The sequence below is a fragment of the Engraulis encrasicolus genome, chromosome 18 (assembly GCF_034702125.1).
Source record: "Engraulis encrasicolus isolate BLACKSEA-1 chromosome 18, IST_EnEncr_1.0, whole genome shotgun sequence".
In the NCBI taxonomy this organism is placed as follows: Eukaryota; Metazoa; Chordata; class Actinopteri; order Clupeiformes; family Engraulidae; genus Engraulis; species Engraulis encrasicolus.
Window position 1 is genome coordinate 29,967,635 of NC_085874.1, and position 13,061 is coordinate 29,980,695.

General features: G+C 44.4%; 1 protein-coding gene across 1 annotated transcript in view; it reads right to left on the minus strand.

The window, feature by feature from the left end:
* Positions 1-7,586: 7,586 nt before the first annotated feature.
* kif1ab (kinesin family member 1Ab) overlaps positions 7,587-13,061 on the minus strand; it is a 64,001-nt gene continuing 58,526 nt past the window's right edge. The window contains exons 44-47 of the mRNA XM_063223410.1: positions 12,801-12,902; positions 11,949-12,141; positions 11,337-11,455; positions 7,587-11,104 (exon numbers count right to left, since the gene is read on the minus strand). Coding sequence (XP_063079480.1) covers positions 11,065-11,104; positions 11,337-11,455; positions 11,949-12,141; positions 12,801-12,902 — 454 coding nt within the window. The 3' untranslated portion in view covers positions 7,587-11,064. The remainder of the gene's footprint in view (positions 11,105-11,336; positions 11,456-11,948; positions 12,142-12,800; positions 12,903-13,061) is intronic.

The window sequence follows — 13,061 nt, forward strand, 5'->3', positions numbered from 1 at the left end:
GTTTTTGTTTTTGGGTGCTCTGTTGGAGCTTTAGATGGCACGGACCAAAAGGCCTTCCTTATTTCTATTCCTCTCCTAGCTATACTGAGGGTCAGGGTTAGGCACTCTCCCTAAACTGATAACACCTGAGCAACGTAGAACAAACCACAGAAATGGCCGGTATTCAGACAATACACATCAATGTTGGAATAGCGGCTTGTCTGAATAGCGCCATGTAACCGTTTGAGATCAGTGTTACATAAAGGCAACTGAACACCCACGGTCATTTGTCATCACAAACTGCATCAGACACAGCCCGTCACTACCCTCACCTTCTGGCTGTTGTGCATTATGCAGACATTGCACTGCTGCCAAGAGTTAAAGGTAGAGTATGCAATTGTTTTGTTTATTTCCAGAATTATGTCACCTATTAACCCAAATGTAAGCTTTTTCAAAACTTTTTACCACCATCATGAGTTTGTAAGCATTCATTATTCATTTGCCATCACTTGCCATAGACTACTTTGGACAAACCAGTACTGTAAACATCAGCTTATTAGTAAAGAAATATGCATGAAAAAAAATGTGAATGGGCAGCAAGTCCGGATAGTTCACATTTTATTTGAAATATCTTAATATACTCCAAATATCATCCCAAAAGTTTTGCAACATCAGCAGACACCTTGCAACAAAATATTAAAGGTGCATTGTGTAGGATGGTGGCCAGGTATTGCAACTATGCTTCTCATTGAAACTGTGCAGCTTACTGCCAAATTTGATCTTTTCATGAATATTTACTAAGTAACGGACTAATATTTAATAGTACGACTAAAGTTACGTTTTGCAGCTAAAGATGTCTATTTCTGGAAACTAAAAATGGCAGGCAATGGAGAAGATCCCCCTTTTCATGTGTGAAAAGTGCAATTTTGCCAGTCATAAAGAATGGTACTTAGAATTTCATGTATTTCAAGTGTTCATGAAAAGGGTAACATTTGTGAATGGGCAGCATGAATTCTGAAAATAAATTACTAAAAATATTGTGCCGTGCACCTTTAAGGTTTGGGATGATATTTGGACTAGGTTAACATTTAAATAATATTTAAACAAACCCATATCCCCATTGTCTGCCTAGGACCTCAGCAAGGACTAAATGAAAAAATAAATAAACACTTCAGGTACTGAAATCAAGGGCAGCATGAACAATAAAATCTGCATGTTGAAATCGGGATTTACTTCTACTTTTGGCCGCCTCTGCATAACATAACATTGCATATATATAACTAACTGCATAATACGTATATAACGGCAATATTATGTAACTATATAGTAGCCTATATGATAAATTATTGTAAAATAATGATCAGCCTATGTACACACACGTAGGCACACACAAACATACACACACACACACATATATGCAGACACACACGCGCGCGCGCGCGCACACACACATACACACACACGTACACATTCACACACTCACCATTATAGAAAAGCGATGGTCAAGTGTCTGGAGGTTCGTGGAGTTCCCTGTAGGAGCTGCAGACCTGAACACCTGCTCCATGTGTGCAGCCATGGAGATGTGCGGTAGGGGCGGCGATACTACATGCATGCATGTGTTTGTGTGTGTGTGTGTGTGTGTGTGTGTGTGCGCGTATGTGCGTGTGCGTGCGTGTGTGTGTGCGCGCATTTGTGCGTGTGTCTGTGTGTGCGTTTGTGCATGTGTGTGTGTGTGTGCATGCGTGTGTGTGTGCATGCGTGTGTGTGTGTGCGCGTGTGTGGCCACGCATGTCTGTGTGTGGTGATAGTGAGGGAGGTATTGTGAGTGTGCATGTTCGTCTGTGTGTGTGTGTGGCGGGGGTCGTTAGTGGGGAGTGTGGGGTTGTAAGTGGCTGGGGGTATTGTGAGGTGACAGTATAATGACATTTAATGTGTGTGCATGTGTGTGTTTGTGTGTGTGTGGGGGGGGGTGATTTTCTGATACCTTTTAATATTTTGTAGCATCACCATGTGAGAAAGGAGGAATAGCTGCTAAATTTCATCAGAGAGAGAGAATAATAGACGGAAGGAGAGAGAGAAGTAAGAGAGGAAGAGAGAGTGAGAGTGATTGTAAAAGTGACAGTGTAGTAGGAGGTGGTGTGTGTTGACTTTGTGTGTGCAGGTAAGCTGTAAGCCGACCAGAACGGGGAAAGGGGATCAGTTATCTCGGGCCCAGGGAGAGAGGGGGCCCAGAATTGGGTCCTCTTTACATTGCATGTATTGGCCCTTTCGATGGCTTTGTCCCGGGCCTGGCCAAAGCTGTCAGCCGCCCTGTGTGTGTGTGTGTGTGTGTGTGTGTGTGTGTGTGTGTGTGTGTGTGTGTGTGTGTGTGTGTGTGTGTGTGTGTGTGTGTGTGTGTGTGTAAATTATTAAGAGTAGGATTCGATGTCTGGAAGGGCTCTGCGCAGAGGAGACTGTACAGTACATGAGTACATCCTTGACTGATCGCACGTGTATGCCTCTGTGTGTGTGTGTGTGTTTGTGTGTGTGTGTGTGTGTGTGTGTGTGTGTGTGTGTGTGTGTGTGTGTGTGTGTGTGTGTGTGTGTGTGTGTGTGTTGTGTGTGTGTGTGTGTGTGACAGAGAGAGAGAGAGAGAGAGAGAGAGAGAGAGAGAGAGAGAGAGAGAGAGAGAGAGAGAGAGAGAGAGAGAGAGAAAGTGAATGAGTAAGTGGGTGAGTGAGTGTTTCCCAGACCTTATTACAGAAACAAAATGGCTTTGCATGACATTAGTAGTACAGTGAACAGAACATTGATGAAAACAGTGGAAAAAAAGCCTCCAATTGAAAATTCACTTCCTTCTGTAACAGCTAGAAAGAAGTGTAGGTTTACCAAAAGAGAGGATGTCTAGGCCCAATGAAATATTCAGCAGATTATTTCTTTTAACAGTGTAAATTAACAAAGTTCTTGAAGTTGTGGATATGGAAATAGATGAAAATGAAAGCAGTTTTATCAATGCCCATGACTTAGGATTCAGTCTTTTTGGGCTTTTAGCGCATTTTTTTAAGCAATATGACACGAGTGGGAGTGCGGCTTCGTGCCTGCGGCGAATCACACCCGTGAGGGTGTCCCAGAACAACCTCACGAGCACAAGTGTTATATTGCTTTTATACAATAGTTCCTTTGCTAATACAATTAGTTCATTGAAAGAAATAAAGTTAAATAGTTCCAGTTATTTACTTTGGTTGCTGCGCAACGCGCACCGCGTTGGTTACGGTTACTTTGTATCGTTGGTCGCGGAGTGATTATTAGATGTGAAGAGTCATTCATAGAGTGTTGGAGGATACCCTCACTCCTAGTGACGTGTAGAACGCCTCTTGTCCAATCACAATTTGTGAAATAATTCGACCGGATCTAACTATTGTATAACTCCACAATATTTTGTAATATTGTAAAAGCTTTTAAGTTATACTGTAAACTGTATTTATGCGGTGTCTCCTGTAAACAATTGCTTCCTACTGGAACTCTCTTGAATGTCAACAACACTTAAGGACATACAGTGCTGTTCACCACAGATACATTTAGAGTAAACTAAACAGTGAAGGGTAGGCTGACAGGTAAATGAAACTTTCAATTTATATTCCCTGAATTGGATGGACTCTGTAAATTGGAGGTCACTGTTCAGACCACCCTCAACGTAGCCTATATGTGGTCCGGGGTTCGAATTCAGTGTGTGTGATAATGGATATACTTATCCGGACATTTAGTGCTCTAAATGGCATAGTAATTAGCACTGATAGCTGACGACCTCCCTTGAAGTTTGTGAATTTGTGTACTAGCAAGTGTGTGTGTGTGTGTGTGTGTGTGTGTGTGTGTGTGTGTGTGTGTGTGTGTGTGTGTGTGTGTGTGTGTGTGTGTGTGTGTGTGTGTGTGTGTGTGGTTGTGGGAGTGGATGGGTGGGTGAGAGAGAGAGAGAGAGAGAGACAGAGAAGAGAGAGAGAGAGAGAGAGAGAAGAGAGAGAGAGAGAGAGAGAGAGAGAGAGAGAGAGAGAGAGAGAGAGAGAGAGTATGTGTTCTGCAGGGGTCTCTGTAATTGATATGCCCAAACGTAGGCCCCTCTTTGTAAATGTCCATGTGGGGATCAAGGTGTGTGTGTGTGTGTGTGTGTGTGTGTGTGTGTGTGTGTGTGTGTGTGTGTGTGTGTGTGTGTGTGTGTGTGTGTGTGCGTGTGTGCGTGCCTGCGTGCGTGCGTGCATGTGTTTGTGTGAGGGGGGTCAGTAACTGATAGTCCTGGGCCCCTCAATTGATGGACTCATCGGCCACTTAGCACATCCCAGCTTGTGTGTGTGTGTGTGTGTGTGTGTGTGTGTGTGTGTGTGTGTGTGTGTGTGTGTGTGTGTGTGTGTGTGAGTGTGCGTGCGTGCGTGTGTGCATTTGCATGTGCGTGTGCGTGTGCGTGTGCGTGTGTGCCTGTCTGCTTGTCTGCATGTGTGTTTGTGTACATGCGCATCTGTGTATGTATTTGTGTGATTATGTGTCGGTGTGTGTGCAAATGCATGTGTGTGCAAATGCGTGTGTGTGTGTGTGTGTGTGTGTGTGTGTGTGTGTGTGTGTGTGTGTGTGTGTGTGTGTGTGTGTGTGTGTGTGTGTGTGTGTGTGTGTGTGTGTGGATCTGCAATGGTTCTCATTAGGTAATGGATACTGTCCATATCTCAGTCATGAGCTTGGCGATATAAGATTTATAGTTCTGTGAAGGTCTCTCTCTCCGTCTCTCGCTCTCTCTCTCTCTCTCTCTCTCTCTCTCTCTCTCTTGCTCTCACACACACACACACTCTCTATCACACACACACACACACACACACACACACACACACACACACACACACACACACACACACACACACACACGTGCACACTCTAGAGACAGCTATGATTCAATCCCATATAAGAGTTTTTTGGTTAATAATTGATGTTGCATTTGATCCCTGCTGTTGGCTGAGTGAGAGGCTACAAGACTGGACAGTAACTGGACACCACACACACACACACGCACGCACGCACGCGCACACACACACACACACACACACACACACACACACACACACACAAACACACACACAGGGCCATTATTGAAGGATTAGACGCCTCACCACCCAGGACTGGATGCAGGCCAGGGACAAATGGTGGAGTGAGACACACGAACGCAGAGAAACACACACACATACATGCGTGCAGACACACACCCATGCACACACACAGTGGTGTAGTCTACGTAGAACGCAGGTATACGAGTATACCCACTTCTAAATTTCAGGGATTTCAGTATACCCACTTAAAATTGATTGATCCATTGTTTTGAATAGCACAAATATATACAGTATACCCACTTAAAAAAATGCTCAAATATACAGTATACCCACCATAAAAAAGTAGACTACACCACTGCACACACACACAGGCACACGCACACACGCACGCATGTGCACACACGCGCACACACAGAGACAATGTACTTGAGCTCCTACACCTTCATACTGCCCTACAACATAGCAGCACTGACATGCACTTTCACTTCCTTTAATTATTACTTTATTATCATGTTATTTATATGTATTCTACTTCATTCTTGTATAGCCATTTTTATTTTTATTTTATATTCAAATCATTCTTCTATTTTTAGTTGTGATGTAGAAATTCATTGATGCTATGTTGTTAGTTTTGTACTGTTATATCTCTGTTTTAATGTAAAGGGACCTTGAGTATCTTGAAAAGCGCTTTCATTTAAAATAATATATTATTATTATTATAATTATTATTATTATTATTATTACTACTATTATTATTACAAGTGGCAACATTGAAACTGACATAAATGCCTTCAAAGAGTTGGTATTAGGTTGGATATTGTCCTGTTTGACAAAATATGTAGTCACTGCACTTTGCCTAAAACGGCAGTATAGGCTCAGCAAAGGACTCAAGCCAGATTGGACAGATGCATCTTAGGCTGACACTGATTCCAATGTGGTCACTTGTCTGTGACATACAATAATCCTGATACAGACAGGTTGGTGGTGATATACTATGATGTCATTAGAACTGTATGATGTGTCCATGGAGATGGTTCTAAAACCTCGCCTGAGATACTCATTTAGCAGCAGGACACTGAAAAGATCAGTTGGATTCTTATTTGCTCCTGGATATTCATTCACACACGGCACACATAGTGTGGAACTCAGATGCAAAATTGATCAAGGTGCTGGATAATCATCATGCTGTGAGTACATGAAAATCAACACAGCATTTTCCTCTAATTACACATTTTAAAGGCCAACTTCAACATGAGGACACAAGACTGAATAACTTTTCTAATGGCTGTCACATAATATCACTTGAAGGCCAATACAAGTGTTTTTCCGCCTAGCTTTTACACCTTTACATATTGCGCTTTGCCTTTGTAGGGCAGTGTAGTTACTGCATTTTGTCATTGTTGGGCAGTGTAGCTACTGCATTTTGCCTAAGATAGAGCAATTACTAGACTTTGCTTTTGTACAAGTTTCTGATAGCTGTAACAAGGTGTGATAGGCCAATAATTTACAACACCTGACTTCCACTACTGGCGAATGAGATCACTTGGACCAATTGGTTACAAATGGCAGTGAAGCAGAAAACAGATACACAGTCATAATGCGCACACGCACACACACACACACACAGACACACACACGGCAGTAATAGGCTCAGCACCGGACTCAAGCCAGATTCACCTTAGGGTGATAGTCTTTTGGACAGAGATGCATGTTAGGCTGCCACTGGATTCCAATGTGGTCACTTGTCTGTGACATAGCCTACTATGATGTCATTAGAACTGTATGATGTGTCAATGGAGGTGATTCTAAGACCTCACCTGAGTATACAGATATTCATTTAACAGCAGGACACTGAAGAGGTCAGTTGGATTTTGTTTGCTCCTGGATATTCACATACGGCTCAAATAGTGTGGAACTCAGATGGACAGCAAAACTGATCAAGGTGCTGGCTAATCATCATGCTGTAAGTACATGAAAATCAACACAGCATTTTCATCTATACACATAGGGTGTATAGCTCAACTTTAACATGTACTGATACACAGTTAAGGTACACAGACACAGACAGACAGACAGACAGACAGACAGACAGACACACACACACACACAGAGGATGTTTTTTTGTTTAGTTTTTTTCTTTTTTTTTTTTTATCTCAAAACTGCAACGCATCAAATCTCTCGAACTGAAAGGAGTACCAGATCTGAAGAGAAGTGATACAGGACAGATACTGTAGTTGGGGCAGCTAGAAAGATAGGCTATAAGGTGTTAACAGTTATTAGAAGAAAAATACTCAATTAGAGCCAGATAACTAGAAATAGAACTTTAGTAAGCAAGAGGTAGGCCTATGGGTGAGACGTAGAAAGACAGTGGCATAGGCAAACACAACAAAATGTTCGCATGAATGTGTGTGTGTGTGTGTGTGTGTGTGTGTGTGTGTGTGTGTGTGTGTGTGTGTGTGTGTGTGTGTGTGTGTCTGTTTGAGTGTGTGTGTGTGTGTTCACAGCGTGTGCGTGCAAATAAGACAGACAGACACGGTATGGGTTTGTACACAGTTCATGTTTATTTCCCCTTAGACAGGTGAGTTTCGAGACACATTACATACCACCTTAGCCTCCCTCCACCCAACTGGCACATGCCACAGGTACGATAAGCGACGTTAGATACCACCAGCATAAAGGCGTAAAGCTGGGCGTACACTGTACGATCTTTTCAGTTGCAGGTATTCAGGCTCCTGCTGAATGAGTGAATCACTGTATGAGTGAATCATATATGGCGTGAAAGACTTGAATCCTGGAACTGCAGATGATAAAAACTTGGAAGTGAAACGCACACCTGAGGTGGATGCGAGGATGCGCTCAAGAGAAAAATGCGCTGCACTGGCAACATGCGCCTTTTTGCGCACGGACGCATGCGCAGGTAGTGTCAAAACGGCGCATAGCACTGCTTCAACAGGGTGATTAAGCTTAACTCTCGAGGGATGACCAGGCTTTCAAACAGTTTTCATTTTCTTTTGACCATACGATTGTTGATCGGGGGGAGCTGGTCGCAAGGTGAAATCTCTTGTCGCTTCCCCATGTACACCACATGATGCAAGATGCTCAATTGACCTACGATTGAGCGACCTACGATTGAAAGTCATGCAACTGACAAAATTAGGCCAAAAATCGCACAGTGTACCCCCTCGCATTACCTTCACTCCACCCAACTCTCATACGCCACAGATGAGTTCAGAGACATGTTAAATGCTAGATGCCACAGGGGCCACCATAAGTCCACTTCAGTTTACTCCAGTTGCCTCTCATACACCATAGGTGAGTTTAGGGACAAGTTAGAAGCCATTGGAGAAGCTGTCACACACACACACACACACACACACACACACACACACACACACACAAGGTCATACACTGAAGGTTACATACAGGTAAGATTATGAAAGGTCAAAGGTCGCGGATACTATAATACACAGTACACAAAGGAACGCACGCACACACACACACATTGGACACATGCCATCACACTTGCACACAGCCACACAGTAGACATACAGACAAATAAACATCTCGCTTCATCATTCCTTTAATACCAAACACACTTGGTTGCGCTTTCTACTTATCCTGTGGTGGACTATGCCTCACATCATGTGCAGTTTGCATGCCTGCTTTGCTGGGGGCGTTGTGAGCCTGCTCGAAGGAGTCTTGTGACATATCAGAATCTGAGCGTGCTCTGTGAGCTACCTGGCTCAAGGCTCAAGGCTCTGACTGGACCACATGCTCGCCTGGCTGGTTGACCAGAAGCAGTGCGGCCTCCGATATGACACATCCTCCCTAAAAGTGTCAAAAAACCCATTTCAGAAAATAAAATCCCAGCCACAGTTTCTTTGCAACACAGGCAACTTCACCGAGTTAAGCGATCCACCACTGGTGAGTAGGCGTCATGATCAGCTGGTCAGATCAAATTTCTGGCAGGGATTTTACTTTTAGTTTCTCTTAAGCGAGTTAAACATAAACAAGGAAGTTGCCCTGCTGCCTTAAGTTTGTAAGTCAACTCAACTTGAAAGAGCGTTGAGTTGAGTTAAGTCTCCAGTTGAGTAAACAAAACAAATTTAAGGCAGCAGGGGAGCAATTTTTTTTTTACGTTTAACTGGCTTGCAACCTTGACAATGATCTCTAACTGACCCCCATTTACATTAGATATGCAAACAGATAAACAGACACATACACACACACGTCAGATGTTACTAAGACACACACATGCCAAGAAATAAGTACACACCGATACCTCCAAATGTGTATGCCTATCTTCTTCTCTTCTTGTCTCTCTATGTCTCTCTCTCTCTCCCAAAACACACCCGCACAGCCAACCACCCACACCCAATCCCTCTCTCCCACACACACACACACACACAGCCAGCCATGGCACTGCACTACACATGCCTCTTCACTCCTCTCACAACACACCGTCACTCCAACCTCCCACCATTTTCTATAAGGGAAAAACCACATGGAGAACGCTTACATGGTCCACTGACTTATCTTATTATCTGATCTCTATAAAAAGGTAATGCTCTTAGCGCCCGTAAGGAACGAGGGGCATATGGTTATACACGTTTGGTACAGTAGTAAGGGTTAATTAAGGACACAGTTTATCCCACATGCAGACACGGGGAGAGGGCGCGTCAGTCAGCAGTCTTCAACAAGGCGCACCACTGGACGTTTACAGTATATAGGCCTACGCACACACCGGTTCCGACAGCATTACGAATTGCAGTTTCGGTTACGATCCACAATTTCGATTAGCCCACGCCCGCTTGCACACTGGCGGCGCACTTTATGTAGCAAACAAGCATAGTAGCATTGTGAATTGAACTATGGATTTTAATGAGCGTCTCCATCAAAATACAGACGTCAATCGAAATCAATAGCCGACGCCTGCAGATTTTGGCGCCGTCGTGCACGGTTGTATTGAAAACAACAGAATTTTCCATCGGCAGAGCATGTGGTCTGCACTTTTTCGGAGCCGGTGTGCGGTGGGCTTACAGCACGACGTTCCATTAGACGCTACGGTGTAACTGGAGATATGTTTAGGCAGCCATTAAGATGTAGGACATTAACACTGATACTGCTGAATCGTATAAGGGTTGGTAAATATGTCTTACGTCTTATAACAAGAACGAGTACACACACACACACACACACACACACACACACCTTTGGGATAGATGCGTAAACATAAACAAAAAAGAAAAGTGCCCTGTGATGAAATTTAAGTACAAAACCCTACTCCAAAGAAATAAAAAATGAAGTTACACCTCTACATAGACATAAAATAAAAATAAAAATAAATACAAGTACATCACACCTTTCAGAAAGGATGAAGTATAAGGATAAAGCAGCAAGTTCAAATAGAACGGTGGAGTACAACTGGACCACATGCAATACACAGCAAACGTTACATCACTGCAGATTCTGTTGGATATTCACGTCCAGGGATGATGGATAAATGATTAAATTATGTTCCACACTTCACTCACACACACACACGCGCGTGCACACACACACACACACGCACACACACACACACATACACACACACACACACACACACACACACACACACACACACACACACACACACACACAGAGCGATGTTAGCAAGGACTGAAATCACGACAAAGCAAGCACAATAAATAGTACAATTAAGTCTGTAAGTGTGTGAGTGTGTGTGTGCGGGTTTCAGTGTGCGCTACATCTTACATGATCAATGTATACTGTACACAATAAGACATAATTGTTCAGCTGTCTACAGGGATTTTTTAACTGTTGTTTGGGGGTTCTAGAATTCTCTGCATTCTAGAGTGTCTAGATTGTTCTAGAGAGTTCTACAGAGGGTTGTTAAGGGGTTCTTCTTTTCATTTTTTTCCTGGTTCCTGGGTGGGATAGCGCCATCAGGTGTGGTGGGGTGGAGAGGGGAGAGATGGGGTTACAGTATAATGAGAGGAATTCCCATGATGCTTTGATTTCATATGCTGGTCTGGGACTTCCTCCTGGAAAGTTTGGACCTACAGCACACAAACACACAGTAAAAAAAGTTAAATTAACGCGTTTAACAATTAACAATTTTACAGTGCACTGATATATAATACACATGCTTTTCAGGAACAATAGACAAGCCACATCTTCTATACGAAAAATACACACACACACACACGCACGCACGCACGCACACACACACACACACACACGCACACACACACACACGCACACACACACACCAGCAGTCCTGTAATGTACCTGATGGTGCCAGCCAGTAGGGGGTTGAATGCGTAGAGCCAGTCGTGCATCTCCTTGTCATTAGTGGCCTGCACTAGGATCCCCCTGTGCTCCGTACACACTGCAAACGTGTTGGGGGTCTAACACGCACACACAGAAACACACACACACACACACACACACACACACACACACACACACACGTGTCTGTTTAGATACTTTATCTTTCCATATTGTGTAGTCTCTACATATGCGAATTTCAGTGGGTTCATCTGTATAATGCATTATCATTTTCAAGGCCTGCGTGTGTAGACGAACGTGTGTGTGTGTATGAGCGCGAGCGTGTGAGTGTGTGTGTGTGTGTGTGTGTGTGCGTGAGTGAGAGAGACTGAGAGAGAGAGAGGGAGAAAGGAGATTGTATTGCCAATGTGTGTGTGTGTGCGCTTACACACATGCACGCCTGTGTGTGTGTCCCTTTCCCTGAGCAGTATCCTCTGGTCCTCGTTGTATTCCACCTGTGTGTGTGTGTGTGTTTGCATGTGTGTGTGTGTGCGTGTGTATGTGTGTGTGTGTGCGTGCGTGTGTGTGTGTGTGTGTGTGTGTGTGTGTGTGTGTGTGTGTGTGTGTCCTTACCCTGAGCAGTGTGCGCTGGTCCTCGCTGTACTCCACCTGGGCGTTGGACAGGTTGATGATGGCCCGCTCCACCGTGTGCCGCTCGCTGCGGTACAGGTAGACGTAGGGCCGCCGCACCACCACGTAGCGACGCTGCCACCCGCGCGACTGCGGCTCCAGGAAGTGCAGGTAGCCCTTCTTGGACACGATGGGGCTGTAGATAGATACGCAATACAGATACAGGCAGGTAAATACACACATGTCAATATATCAGCATAGGTACACAAATATACAGTACTGAAGAACACACACACACACACACACACACACACACACACACACACACACACACACACACACACACACACACACACACACACACACACACACACCATTGTTATCATGCAAATGCACTCACATGTACCATTGTACTTGTGATTGTACACACGCACACGCGCACGAACGGACGCGCACACGCACACACACACACACACACACACACACACACACACACACACACACACACACCATTGTTATCATGCAAATGCACTCACATGTACCATTGTACTTGTGATTGTACGCACGCACACGCACGAATGCACACGCACACGCACGAACGCGCGCACACACACACACACACACACACACACACACACACACACACACACCATTGTTATCATGCAAATGCACTCACATGTACCATTGTACTTGTGATTGTACGCACGCACACGCGCACGAACGCGCGCACACACACACACACACACACACACATCAATATACCCTATACAACATAGGTATACTTCAGATGTGATTGCACTTGTGATCGGTCACACACACACACACGTACACACAAGAGCGTGCATGAGCACTGACCTGACGCGTATCTCTTGTATGTTGGGGATGAAGGTGAGTTTGGTCTTCCTCTCGTCTGGGCTGAAGGGGTCCAGATCAGGACTGGAGGCCCCAGAGTCACATCTGGACACACACACACACACACACACACACACACACACACACACACACACACACACACACACACACACACACACACACACACACACACGTGCGCAGGGAGAGACACACACGTGCGCAGGGAGAGACACACACACACACACACACACACACACACACACA